This window comes from Puntigrus tetrazona, chromosome 22 (genome assembly GCF_018831695.1).
Source record: "Puntigrus tetrazona isolate hp1 chromosome 22, ASM1883169v1, whole genome shotgun sequence".
Lineage (NCBI taxonomy): Eukaryota > Metazoa > Chordata > Actinopteri > Cypriniformes > Cyprinidae > Puntigrus > Puntigrus tetrazona.
This window is the reverse complement of record NC_056720.1, coordinates 6,539,541-6,554,109: the sequence shown is the minus strand read 5'-3', so window position 1 is coordinate 6,554,109 and position 14,569 is coordinate 6,539,541. Positions and strand designations below refer to the sequence as shown.

The 14,569-nt window shown below is 36.1% G+C and overlaps 1 protein-coding gene across 5 annotated transcripts in view; it reads left to right on the top strand.

The window, feature by feature from the left end:
- zranb3 (zinc finger, RAN-binding domain containing 3) overlaps nt 1-14,569 on the top strand; it is a 53,642-nt gene that overhangs the window by 24,318 nt on the left and 14,755 nt on the right. For 4 of the 5 annotated variants that reach the window (XM_043222393.1, XM_043222394.1, XM_043222395.1 and 1 more), the window contains 5 exons: nt 2,751-2,870; nt 5,214-5,333; nt 7,295-7,474; nt 7,721-7,885; nt 8,618-9,026. In XM_043222393.1, the coding sequence (XP_043078328.1) occupies nt 2,751-2,870; nt 5,214-5,333; nt 7,295-7,474; nt 7,721-7,885; nt 8,618-9,026 (994 nt within the window). The remainder of the gene's footprint in view (nt 1-2,750; nt 2,871-5,213; nt 5,334-7,294; nt 7,475-7,720; nt 7,886-8,617; nt 9,027-14,569) is intronic. The other variant, XM_043222396.1, reaches the window with a different exon arrangement.

Genomic DNA, 14,569 nt, shown 5'->3' with positions numbered 1-14,569 from the left:
GTAAGCATTTGAGCATGCGAAGCATTATGCTTTAATAATAAAGAATTTAGCATTATTTTTTACATGTAGGTAATCAAACCTGTGTTTAGAGCTGTTATTATAGCTTGAGACTGTAAATAAAATAAATTTAAAACCACACGCAAATTTCTGTTACTTAAAATAAATGTCAACTGAAATAAAAATACAAAAAAATTATTATAATAATTTTAAAATAAATAAAAGATTTAATGTGAAATCTTGCTTTTGAAAATAAACCAAATTATGATAATAAAAAAACTTATCTGAATTAACAAAAACACAAATAAATTACAAAAACTTTGATTAAAATTGAGTTGAAGACAGAAAAAAAAATCACTTAATGATGCTAAAAATACCACTGTTTTTGGAACCAGAAATATTCGTAATTTATATAATTATTAATTTTATATTTATATATATATATATATTTATATATGTATGTGTGTGTGTTTACTATATTTAAATTACATGTTTTTAAAAAAAATTAAACACTATTAAAATGCTAAGAATTCCTATTAAAAATAATACTGTTAAAAAACAAATACGTACAAACACTTTATAATAATATGAATCTATTAATTGTTTATTAAAAGGGTGCTTAACGGTAAATATTAATATTGATACATATATATGTGTATATATAGAGCGAGAGGTTTTTTTTCATTATTTCATTAGAGGTTTGAGGGAATTTGGTTATGTTGTTCATTAATAACTGCATGCATATTATTTCAAGTAAACGCCAAATTTGGCAGGCTTTTTTTTACGCTGTTGCTAGGGTGTTCGGAGCGGTTGCTATGTGAAAAGGCTAGTCTCTACATTTGACTCGTGTCCCTCAACGCAGTGCTATTTAAATGCGTCTCTTTTTCTCCATCGATCAGGCAAAAATCATAAGCCTAAACTCTTCTGAAACCTCAAAAACCCTTCCTATAAAGCAAACGATTACTGTACTAGATCCACCCTAGAATCCGCGTAAAAGAAAGTCAGCCAGCCCTCATTTCGACTTCGCCTCTTTCTCCGAATGCCATCAGAATAACGGCCATCTGCAGCGAGTTTCTCTCCTCTAACGATGAGGGACAGCGTGAAACCGCCGCTAACGACCACCATGGCAACCGGCCCTTCTGTTCTCCACATCAAACACCGCCGCATTGCCATGGGAACGAGCTCCGGGAGGGCCGGGCCGCCGTCGCTCCGACCTTAACTCTGACCTTTTTGATCGTCCGACATCTTTTCCTGCGGATCTCGCGCTTAACAAGGTGTTTTTATGAGCTCCAGGCGAGACCCGCCGCAACTTTCGCGGCTCGTTGCATCACTCACGCGAACTTTAAGCGTCACTGGCTCTCTTTTTTTTCGCGCGGGTTTGTCGTAAAAAAGCAAGGCTATTCATTCCGTCGTTCTTTCTTCTACGATTTAAGCTACGAACGTTTTATATCGTCCTCCTGAGCACAGCGTGCGTCTTGAATGAAGCTTTCCAGCGTGTGCGTATCAAACCAGCGCGAGTGGGAAAGCTGTGTGTGTGTGTGTGTGTGTGTGTGTGTGTGTTTAATTTGTCAAACCCATGTGTTCTGGTCCCTGCTGCTCTTGTCCTCTCCGCTCTTTCATTTATTGTTTGCCACTGAGACGATATCCTCCCTCTCTCAGGGCAGAAATGTGCGGTGTCAGGAATGGTGCCGCTTTTTGAAATCGGTGTTTTTGCCAAGCGAAAATGAGTGAACCGAAGCCACCGCGCAAACGCGTTAACTCGAGGCTGTAAAAAAAAAAAAAAGCCTTTACGCTCCTTCACAGAGAGTTTCGGGCGCCAATTAGGCGATATTAAAAAGGAAAAACTCTTCAGTAATGAGAAACCCGAGAGCAGCTTTGAAACGCGGTAAAAAAGGACTGGCTTCCGGCAAATGACTCGGTTCACTGTTCGTTTAACAACTAAGCTAACCATAACGGTATTAGCCGACGAGTTCATCTCCCAGTTTAGGGATTTATTTAAGGAGTTTCGTGATTTTTTTTATTTTTATTTTTAGAATAGGAAAAGCAGGTCTCACTGGATGAAAGGATATTTGGGATTAAACTGGCAAAACGACGCATTAAATGTAGTAAAATCGCAGCGCCATTCGTGGCAGATTAGCCCGACAACGGCGCTATAATAAAAGACGCTGGTGTTTTATTAGTATGTACGTGTATAGAGTAGAAAAATAATAATAATAATAATTATTATTATTAAAATTATAATTTAAATTTTATTATTCAAATAAAAATTAAATACGAGTAAAAAGAAAAGAAAAATATAAAATAATAATTGTATAAATAAAACTCTTTGGGATTTTTTTTATTTTTTAGAAATGCGTAATGGTAAATTGTAATAATATTTCCTCAATGTTACTGTTTTGTTTTGGGGTTTTTTGGAGGGTATGCAGCCTCGTAGAGCAAGCAAAACAAAACTAAAAATAATATAAATAAAATAAAATAAATGCTGATCTCAAACTTTTCGAAAGTACTCTATATAAAATGAGATACAGATAAATATAGATTTTTTTTTTAATATATAATGTTGTTTGTGGCCATTTATATCAGATGTGTCATTCATTCAGAAGCATGTGTCGCAGTTTTAGACGTTTGCTATGAAACCTACCATCTTATAATGAATTTGGTACCATAATAGAACGTTAGAACGTATTACAATTGTTAGAATGTTAGAATGAACACACTATGATTTTTGTCTATTTTCTTTCCATCTCTCTCAGGCCGGAGCGGTGAAGGACTATATAAAGATGATGTTGGAGACCGAACAGCTGAAGTTTCTGGTCTTTGCTCATCATCTCAGCATGCTGCAGGCGTGTACCGAGGCTGTCATCGAGGCCAAGGTGTGTGTGTGTGTGTGTGCGTGTGTGTGTGTGTGTGTGTGTGTGTGTGTGTGTGTGTGTGTGTGTGTGTGTGTGTGTGTGTGTGCGCGCACGCTGAGATTCTAGTGAAAGCAAAAGTATGTCAGCACCTCAACCCTGTTCATTAAATCAGCCAGCAGCAAAGCCTGTCACACCGCCATCCCAACACACACACACACACACACACACACACTGACCCATTCAGAGAGAGAAAGAGAGCTGGATGTTTGCGTGTGTGTGTGTGTGTGTGTGTGAGCTGAATGAGAGATAAGGCCAAAAAGTGTTTGTGTGAAAGGGAAAAAAACAGAATGAAAGGGCTTGACAGCACTAAAGGAGGTGAAGGAGAGCGTGTTGATTCCCTGGGTAGAGTTCATTCTTTGCTTTAACACATTCCCTCAGTAGGGCACTGGTTCATTCTTATGGCAAAAGAATAGGTCAGAGTCTTGCTGTCAATCAGGTGAGTGTGTGTATATAAACCACTGGTTTAAAAGTTATATTAAAAGGAGTTTTCCTTCAAAAATGTCAATATTGACATCATTTACTCTGTTGCTGTTACTTTCTTTATTGTGATGAGCAAAATTAGAAAAATTTAATATGAACTTTTCTTTCATTAAGAGTTTAGTTCAAGAACCTGTTACATTCCGTTTGTAAATGTATGATTCAGATTAATTTTGTGAACTGGATCAAATGATTCAGTCGTTTTGATCCTGATCCGTTCGGTTTGTAAATGAATCGTTCAGACTTTATTTTGTGAACTGGATCAAACGATTCATTCATATTCATTCTGATCAATTTGGTTCATAAATGAATCATTCAGATCTGAGCTGGATCAAGCAATTCAGTTATTTTTCTTTAAGTAAATATGATTTGAGTTTGTGAACCTGATCAGTTTGGTTTGTAAATGAATCGTTCAGATGAATATGAGCTGGATCAACTGATTTAGTAATTTGCCTTTCTGTAAAGTGATTTTAGTTCATAAACCTGTTCAGTCAGGTTTTAAATTAATCATTTAGACTAATTTTGCGAACTGGATCAAACGATTTAGTAACTTTTCCTTGTATTAAAAAAGGATAAATATAAATATTTATATTTATTATATATTCTGTTAATTCTATTTTATTTATTTATTTAATTATAAAAAGAAGAAAAAAAACATGGAATTATCAAGAAAATCAGGTGATTTCCAGACCTGAAATTAATTAGATTTTTAAGATTATGGAAACAGTATGGACATAAAAAAACAGGTTTATTTAAAGTCAGATATAATCATACATTAAATCATTTAGTCCATTTCACAAAACCATGCCGATTCAACACAGTGACTGATCCAGGTCTAAAAAATTCATCAGAAACTTTGGCGTGACTCAGACTTCGTCGTACTTCTGAATGGTATGGGCCCAAAACTTGCATAGCATCACTTGACAAATCCATTTTTGTTGTCTAACAGACATTTCATCAGAGCTGTTGATTCATCTTTTACCACGATCCGTTCCTCTTGTGCCTGTTCACACAGCGGCACGCTGAAAACACTTTGCACCCTAAAGAGCACGGCTGGTTGCCGACACGGTGTCTTCACAGATGTCTCACTGTTTTAATGAGAGCTTGTTTTGTCAATTTCCTCTTCTTTTTAGCCCCCAGCCCCCCCTCTCTTTTCCTCCATCTCTCTCTCACTTTCTTGTTTCGCTGCTCTCTGGCCAGACGTTTGATCCCAGACACTGTGAAGATTTTCTCCAGCTTTTTCTTTTTTATCTGTCCTGCCGTTAATTGGTGTTTATGAATCTTACGGGGGAAGAAGGGGCCTCGCACCAGCAGGTGTGATCGCACGCAATCGGGGCGGCACGCGCGCTCCGACGTTCTCACACCTGTCACGCTCCTCGCACCCCGAGCGAGAGACGGGAAGAAAAGTTAGGCGGGAAGCTAAAATTAACACTGGTGCGAAAATTTCTGAAGTTGCGCGAGGCAGAGAGAGGAAGGTGTTGTACACCGCTTCACCTGTGTTTTACAGCTGTCAGATGATGGTAGGAAGATGATAATGCCAAAAAACGTACTCGAAGCGCACTAAAAAAAAAAAGTTGCCAACTGCCAACTCTGGATGTGTCACGTTCACGGTAAGTTTCGACTTGAGCGCATTAACGCTCTTTGAACAACCGCAGAGCTGCAAAACTCAGTCTTCGCTGCGTCAATCGATGGTTAGCAGTTGTCTTCCTTCTCGCTGTGCGTTTATTTGGATTTAAAGATGCAATTTTTGCTTTGATTGCGAAGCTTTTGAGCATAATTAAAAGTGATGAAAATGTTAAGGCTCTCTTCGTTGTGCGTTCCTGCCAGGCTAGTTATATCCGCATCGATGGCGCTGTCCCTTCTGCAGAGAGGATTCAACTTGTGCACCGTTTTCAAAATGATCCAGACACGCGCGTGGCCGTACTAAGTATACAGGCAGCTGGACAGGTAAACAACCCCACAAAGCTTTTGTAACGCTTGTAACACCCACTCTGTTCTTCTTTACGCTTCATGCAAACTTGTAACACCCCAACACTGTAACCATGAGTATCTTAACGCTTTGTAACATTTCCTCTCCAGTGCACAAGTTGGAAATGCTTCAAACGGCCGTGAAACGTCTCCACCCTGTAAACATTGTAACATTCCTTTACATAAATGTATCGCATAACCTCGTAACAGTCAAAATTGTAATCATTTAAACATTCGGTAACGCTTTATTTCACTTATTAGTTGCTTATCAGCATGCATATTACTAGAATATTAGCCGTTTAGTAGTGCTAAATAAGCACATATTGTTTATATCCTTATTTTATATCCCCAATCCTCCCCCAATTCATAAACCGATTACTTTGTAACTATAAATAAGCAACCAATCAAAAATTGAGGTGAAAGTCGTAGTTAATAGTTCCCAGGTGTTACCTATTCTAAAGTGTTACCAAACATTCTTCTATAGAGTATGAATACTCAACCTGAACTTGAAAATACTTCAACTTTGCAACATTTTCACTTCACTGACGTTGCAACACTTGTCTATATAGTCCGTTACAAACTCGTAACGCTAAAATTTGAATGCTCCCAAACGTTGAATATATCATACTGTTCTTCTTTACACTTAAAGCAGACTTCTAACGTCTTAACGTCACAAACGTTGTACTGTTCTGTTTGTATTCTGTTTGTTGTTCTGTTGTTCGTTACTTTTCACAAACCCTTGTAAAGCATCAACTACGCAAACATGTTTCGTAGCATCTCAAACGCTCAATGTTTTAAACAACCTTGTAACATCATACTGTTCTTCTTTATTCCTCAGGCAACATTATGACACTCTGAAGCGTGTCAACCACAATAACAACATTTTAGATTAAATTAAATAATACTGTCATACTATATTCTTCTATATAGTATGTAAACGTTGTGCTATTATTTGTTACACTTTACACAACTTTGTAAACGCATTATGTTGTTATATCAACTAGAGATGTTCCGTGTTAGATTTTTGCTGATGTCCGATATGCCAATATTTTTCAAATAATTTTGGCTGATAGCCGATGACGATACAGATGGTATTTTTCTTTGTTTTTTTCATAATACCAAGTCTGTCCTGCGTGAAAATTATAAACTAATTATTTTTAACTTGGGTTAGTTTTGAGCAAAAACTTATTTGTTAAAAGTAATAAACATGACTATAATAAAATCAATCTCTGTTTTTTTTCTCAGAAGAAGCAGAAAATATTTGTAGATTTAACATTAAAAGGGCTATATGTAAAAACATTAAAGCTCTTTGTATTTCAGTTTAAAAATACTACGTATTACTGAATAAATCTACATATATATTAGAGGTTTTTTTTAAGTGTCATGTTTGTGATATATTTTTATTTATTTTTATTTATATAAACTGTAGCTTTTAACTTAAAATAGACTCTTCATTTTTATGACATCGATGCTGATTTATTCAGAAACACATATATCTTTGTTATTTAGTCATTTTGCTTTCATTTTATTATAAAAAGGCTAACAGCGCCCAGTAAGTAAATCAAATTTAAGCCTTTATCGTCCAACAGCGATAACATTTAGACAGAATCGTGCATCCCTAATTTAAACATATTTTACTTTGTAACACCTCAACCCTCGATAAATGTACAAATCACACAAGCTTGTAACGTTCAACATTATTTACATTATACTGTTCTTTTTTTGCAACAGCAGTTTTTCGTAACATTTCGCGCAAAACCGTTACAAGTACCGTAAAATCACGACACTGTTACGTTTCACACAACTTCAGCCTCGTAACATCTCACTTCCCTTTATTGTTCTCAACCTCGTAACACTCTCAAGCACGTCCACCTCAGTAATTTTCACACGAAGATATAGCCATCGTGGTGCCTGTAACGGATGAATCTCTTTGTGCTCAGGGTCTGACATTTACGGCTGCGTCTCACGTGGTCTTCGCCGAACTCTACTGGAACCCAGGACACATCAAACAAGCAGAGGACAGAGCGCATCGCATAGGGCAGACCACGACCGTGCACATCCACTACCTCATCGCCAAAGGAACCTTTGACACTGTCATGTGGGCCATGTTAAACAGAAAGGTAGCTCAACCTTCAGATAAGGAAACAATGTCACTTTGAGTATTCACAGATGCACTCAAAAATGTACAGGTTTGAATTGGTACGAACTTCTTTTGCAAGGGTTGCCAAAGTGCTTCTAAAATAGTCGATATGTGATGTCTTGAGGCTAAATTAAGTGGCAACACAATGTCTGCCGTAAACTTTGAACAGACTTGTTTGGAAAATGTGCCTTTGTTTGCTGAGATTCTTACAAACGATGTTGGACAGGAAACGGTTACGGGCAGCGCTCTGAACGGAAAAAAAGAGTATTTGAAAGCTGATGTGGGAGACGAAGAGAAATGGGACTTTCTGAACTTTGCTAAGGCGTGGACGCCGAGCAGCGACGCGAAAGGCGACTCTGAGGACGACAAGGACGGAATTTTCTTTTCTCACGTACGTACGTTACGTCACTGTTCAGAATTAAAGTGAATGCTAGTACAGCTCTCACGACTTCAAAAATAAGGATTCACCAAAATGAAAATATGTGGCGCCACATGATTTTTACTATAATCAAACGAAATGAACACATCTTGAATCGGTTGCGTGTTTTTTACTGTACAAATAAACGCAGACTTCTTTAAAACGTTAGAAAATATTATAGCTCCCAATCCGAACACTAAGTATTAGTGAAAAAATTATGAATGGAGCTATTGTAATTGGCATTATCATTATTGTCGTATTGTTTTTTGTAATTTACAGAACAACAGTAAAATTTTAAATATTGAGGTCTTGCTTTTTTGCAGGAAGACCTGTGCTTTTTTGACAACTGCAGATTTATAAATGATTCTCATTACGCATTTGCAGAGATGTTTGCCGCGTATAACGCATTGTCGCATGCCTTGTAGAATATGTCAGAATTTGTGCGTGCATTTGAAGAAATGTCTTTTTTCTTGATTGATTCATCATCGCTAGTGACAGAACTGGTACTTTTGACATCCTTAAACATGACAAGGATTTCCACCTTCCAGTCATGGAAGCCTGAACCTCAAAAAGTGCTTTCCTCTCTGAAGTGTCTTTGGTTTCATCACTTTGCTGTCATGAGATGAAGTTTCTTAGCCTCAAACACTTTGTGTGTCACAAAAAGCGTTCTTTTTTTTTTTTTTTTTTTTTTCTCATCCGCCACAGTTTGAAAGGGACAAGCAGCATGACATCCGATCGTTCTTTTCCCCCTCGGTGAACAAAGAAAAGAAGAGGAAACGAACCGGGGATTCACCCTCCAACGGATCTCCTCTCGCCCAATTACCTGAGGGGGCGGAGCCTGTTCGGACCCTGGAGATCCAAAGCCCCGTTTTGAAGACCAACCAGGGGGAGGATTTTTCTCCGCAGGTGAAGAGGTTTAGGCAAGTTAGCCCCTTGTCGCGACGCGGGGGTAAGAAGAGCCCCCTGTCGTCCTTGTGCGCCCCCCGAAGGCTCTCGGTGGGACTGCAGGCTCCGCTTCACAATCAGAAGTGGAACTGTTCGGCGTGTACTTTCTCCAACAGCGGACTGCTGCTACGCTGCGAGATGTGTGAAAGTCCGCGGAATGCACAAAAAGGTGAAACCTACACAAACAAATGTCTAAAAATTGTATTTTAATGTCAGCATCCTGCTTTCAAGCAACCGTCGTAACTTGTGCTGTTAAAAGTCAGACTGAGCCTTTATTTAACTTTGATTTAACTCTAAAACAGCTCAGGGAAAACTAAGCAAGCACTTATCAACACCCTTGACGAGCACGATATGCAAAAAACGTCCTGACATTATCGCAGTTATGGCACATTTTCTTAATTTATAATGGGGTCTAAAAGTCTGAGATTACTGGTGACTTCTAGTTCACATTTTATAGATTATATATTTTATGTATGAAGTAAATGTAATTTAATTCAAAAAATAAAATAAATACACACACACACACACACACACACACACACATATATATATATATATGCACACACAAACACACATATATATGTATTTAAATATTTTATATATATATTTAAATATTATATATATATATATATATATATATATATATACATATTTTTATGCATTTTTAATACAGTAATTATTTAAATATATATATAATTTATTTAATTAAATATATATTTTACACTTAATATACTATATATCTAATTTCTTTAATAACTTTTTTCCATGAGAAGTTTAAGAATGTCTTGGTTTGTCTTTTCTGTTAGTGGCAGTTGTGCTCAAATCCTGAAACGCTGCGCATTTCCAGGTCTAAATTAGATTTTGAACCCCAGATTTTCAGTTTGGTCGGGGACTTTTGGACCCCTCTGTATTTGACGGGCTTTATAAAGGCACGGCTGATCCAGGGCACTGATCCTCGGTAAAGCGATGTCGAAACCTTCCTCCTCTTAGCCACCGAACTCACGAGAGAATCCAAATGCGAAAGAACAACAGGCAGAAACGTTCTGAAGACAAAAAAAAAAAGGAGGCGTGAGCGCTGAACGACAGAAATAGATCAGATTGAAAATGACTCATTATCACGGCCACGGTGAGGCGGAATGGATTTTGGCACCTGTCAAATCAAGAATGCCGCTTTCGTTCAGCGTCGCCGCTAGAAAACTTTGTGAAATCTTCGTAAGCTTTGTTTTCGCCATCAAGTCCAATGCCATCGATCAGATCGTCAGCCTGTCTTTGACAACAGCCTGGTTGATGCGAAATCAAACACACAGATATAAGCACATAGCAGGCCAGCTGCTGCTGTCTTATTACACACGTACATCTGTGTGTGTTTGCGTGTTCGCCCGCCGCTCTGACGCGCTTGAAAGCCGCAATCTGTACACACACGCGCTCAAAACACAACCTATACGTTTTCTGTGTTTTTCAAAGGAGCACTTCACCACAAGCGAGATCGTTTATTCATCTTCGCATGACTCTTTCCTCCTCGGCGCACAAAAGTATGTTTAGCGAAATTATCTCGCTGCTCTTTTATCGCGCAGTGAACTTGAGAACGTCATCATTAATGATGATAATTTAATGTTTACGAAGATGTGTAAACAATATATATGTCTATAAAATAAATGCCGTATGTGGGAGAAAAAAAAACAAGATCAGAATCGATTCTGAAATATTTAATTGTTGATGAGAGGATCGCAATGCATTTTTTTTCTAAAATATATACACATATGTGATTGTGAAATATATATGTGATTTTATTATACCTCTATTATAATATTGAAAAAAAACAAAAAAAAAACTTAATTAGTGTTTTTCTTTCTTAAAAGTAGACTTCTAACATTAGATAATAGCAACAAAAAATAATATTTAAAAAAGTATGAACTATTATTAACTATTATTTTAATGAACATATACATATTGTAATTGTTTAAATATTATATACACATGTTTACCTTACTGTATTAAATTTATTTTTAACAAAGGTATTATTAACAAAAAATGATGTATTTTTATATATATATATATGTATATATGTATATGTATGATTTTATATATATATATATATGTATATGTATATATATATATATATATATATATATGTATATATATATATATATATATATATATATATATATATATATATATATATATAAACATATATATGTATATGTGTGTGTGTGTATATATATATATATATATATATATATATATATATATATATATATATATATATATATATATATATATATATATATATATATATATATATATATATATATATATATATATATATATATATATATACACACACATAATGCATTAGAAAGTCAGTGTGATTTTTCCTTCATGATGTCAATGTGTTGCTAAGCAGTTGCTAAGGTCCTTTAAATAGCTTTAGCATGTTTCTATGTCGTTTCTATGCTAGAAAGTTCTTCTTTATGGTAGGTCACTGTCACATATTGTGTAATTACCTTTAAATAACTGAAAAGCTTTATTTAAAGAATTACATAAACGGAAACATAATAAAGCGCATAGGATATAGGAGTTATTAAACGGCTTAGAAATGCAGATGTCTCTCACATACAGTAAATCACAGCAGCTGCTTGCACACACAGAAAGCGATCACATGACTGTAGATCAAGAAGTTGCAGAACATATCTGATTAATTTGAAGCGTGAAACAAACATGCGGCGCTGCGTCTCTATCAACTCAACACTCAGCCATCAAAGCCTGAGCGAAAACCACAGCGCCGGTGTGTCAAGACTTCACTTCTGAGAGAAACGAGCAGCTTCCAGACTCGAAAAATCAGACGCCAAGTATTCTGATCGAAACGCTGTCACCAGCAAATAGAGCATATTTACACAAGCTAAGGTGTTTATGCTCACAAAACTTCAGTGTAGTACGTTTTAGTAGATTTAGTAAAAAGTAGATTTTGCTTCTTTTGTTTTTTTTCAGTGTAACTTTTATTGAACAAGGCGAGTAACTTTCCTTATATCATTAAAAAAGTACAGAAAAGAAGAGTAACTTTTTTCAATATAAAGCTTTTAGCTATTTGCTCAAGATGGGGGACCTAAATGATTTTATATCTATCTATATAATTTTTAGATATGTTTTTTTATATAGGGTTATATATATTAAATATGTTTTATAGGGTATATATATATATATATATATATATATATATATATATATATATATATATATTTAGATGGCATTTAGCTTGGTATTCACAATTATAAATTAGTACAATGTGTTATTTATTAAATCTTTTTCTTTGTAGGTTGGTTGGTTTTACTTTATTACTTTATAAAAAAATAATTTATTAATAAGTCAATCGTTTTTCTGAAAATGATAAGAAAACAATAAAATAATAAGAAAACTTGAAAATAAATGTTTATTATTATTATTCCATGTACTTGTAAATATATATATATATATATATATATATATATATATATATATATATATTATTATTATTATCTTTATTAAATATTTAATAATTTAATGTTAATTTTTTTAAACCTTGTTTTTGTTAAAAAAATATATATATTATTATTATTTTAAGACCATTTGTATGGCCCTGTTGATCAAGGGTTGTAAATTTGCAGAAAATAAAATAATCATTTACTGCTGTCCTCTGAAAAATCCCGTCATGCATCATTCTATTCATTTCGACCTTCTTTAAACCTTTCTTTCTTTCTTTCTTTTGAATCTGAAAAAAAAAAGGAAAAAATGAATCCAAGCGAGCGAGCGTTTCCGAACCATTCGCCCTCGCTTTCAGCAGATCTGCGGTCACGAAGGTGCCCGTTTACACGACTCATATCATCCAATTTCATGTTTTGAAACCGGTGCGTGATCTACATATTATTCCCGGTTTGAACCTTTCAGCATTCGGTTCACCCCGAGCGAAAGCGTCGCGGTTTTTTTAGCTGTCCGTCCTGAAGCGTTACAGATCGTCGGCCACAAAGGTGGCACCGCAGAGCCACTCCAGACAGTGATAAGGGTTCAGATACGCAGCGGGAGTTGTTTTCTGCTAGTGTCTGGCTTTCTTTCGGCGAGCCGGCTCGTTAAGAGACAGCACAGCAGTGGAGCTTTTATTCAGCTTCTCACAAATTCAGCTGACATTTCAGAAGATCCATACGAGACCTTTCAGCGAGAGCGAGAGTGAGAAGGAGAGGGCGAGAAAGAAAGAAAAAGAAAGAAAGAAAGGGTAATGCAAAGCTCGGAGGGGATGGTGTGAAAAAGAAGAGCGCTAGAATCCGAAAAGGGAAAGCGAGCGAGCGAATCAGAGGTGTGGAAATTCATTAGCGGCCCTCGAAGGAAGACAATCGCAATTATCAAACTCCTCCGCAGCCTCGCCGATCCAAATAAACCGCCGACATCAAAACTTCGTCATTACGGCCCGAGCGTCCTGTCACGTTTTTTTTTGACGATCGGCTCCCTCGGGGGGAGACGGTGAGACAACAGCTACCAGACAGATAATGCATTTCAGCGCCTCCGCATCGTAAAGATGCTTTTCTGAGACGGAAGGGCACTGGGGAGGCTTTAAATGCAGACCGTGTTTTTTTTTTTTTTTTTCTCCCCCCGCCGTGTCCCGTGGCGCCATATGGCAGAGAGATGTGAAACTGCTGGTCTGAGGGAAGGAAATCAGTCAAACGCAAAACAGACAGCATCTGTTCCTCCACGTTAACGGCGGCGCGCGCTCGCTCTTCTTCCCCGAGACGGGCCTGTCTCAGAGCGCCCCGGACACAGGCCCGGCTCAAGAAATCGAAGGAACGTCGGATCGTTTGCTCACTCCCGTGACGTTATGAATAATAAATTTCAAATAATGTCCCGGTCGCTCTTTTCCGTGCATTTACGAAACGCTTTTTTACTCTTGAAGGTGACCCGTCTGCTTAGTATCGTTTAATTCAAAGAATTCATTTGAAGATGTATATAAATAACAATCGTTTATGCAAGAAAGGCATCGTATGAAACCAAAAATGGTACTCATTGATGGTACTCATGAACATACAGTGGCGTAATAGCATTATTAGGCTTTAAATCGTTACAAATAAACTAATCTTTTCTTTAAAGTGCCCCTTTTATGGGTTATAAAAGGTTCATATTTTGGCTTCGGGATGCATGCTAGGTCAAAAAACATTTCATTTTCTTGTAATATGCGTTTATTTTTGTTATGTGCATGCATTGTACATGTATTTATTTATCATAAATATACACATCACACATGTATTATGTAAAGAAAAACTTATTTTGGATGCGATTAATCGTTTGCGTAACGTGTAAGTCTCGATGCATTGAAAGTTTGATTAATAGTATATTTCTGTAATTAAAGGAATAAAACTGCAGTAATTCTATTTCTTGTATTTTTATATAGTAAATTTTATATTGGATCATTTTATTAAAACATTAAGAAGTTGCATTTAGAATGTATTATTTATTTTTAATTAGAATCATTCAAATATTAAACTGCAGTAATTTAACGTATATTATTTCAGGAAGATGTAAGGCTTCTGAAGATGCTTGGATGATGGGGATGTATTTGAGATAATAAAAGGATTAGCAGGCCTTTATTCAATTTAATTTTTTTTTATTATTATTATTTTTATTTTGTGTATGTATGCATGTATTAGTGTGTACATGGGTAATTGTGTATATATGTATGTGTATATTTGTTAT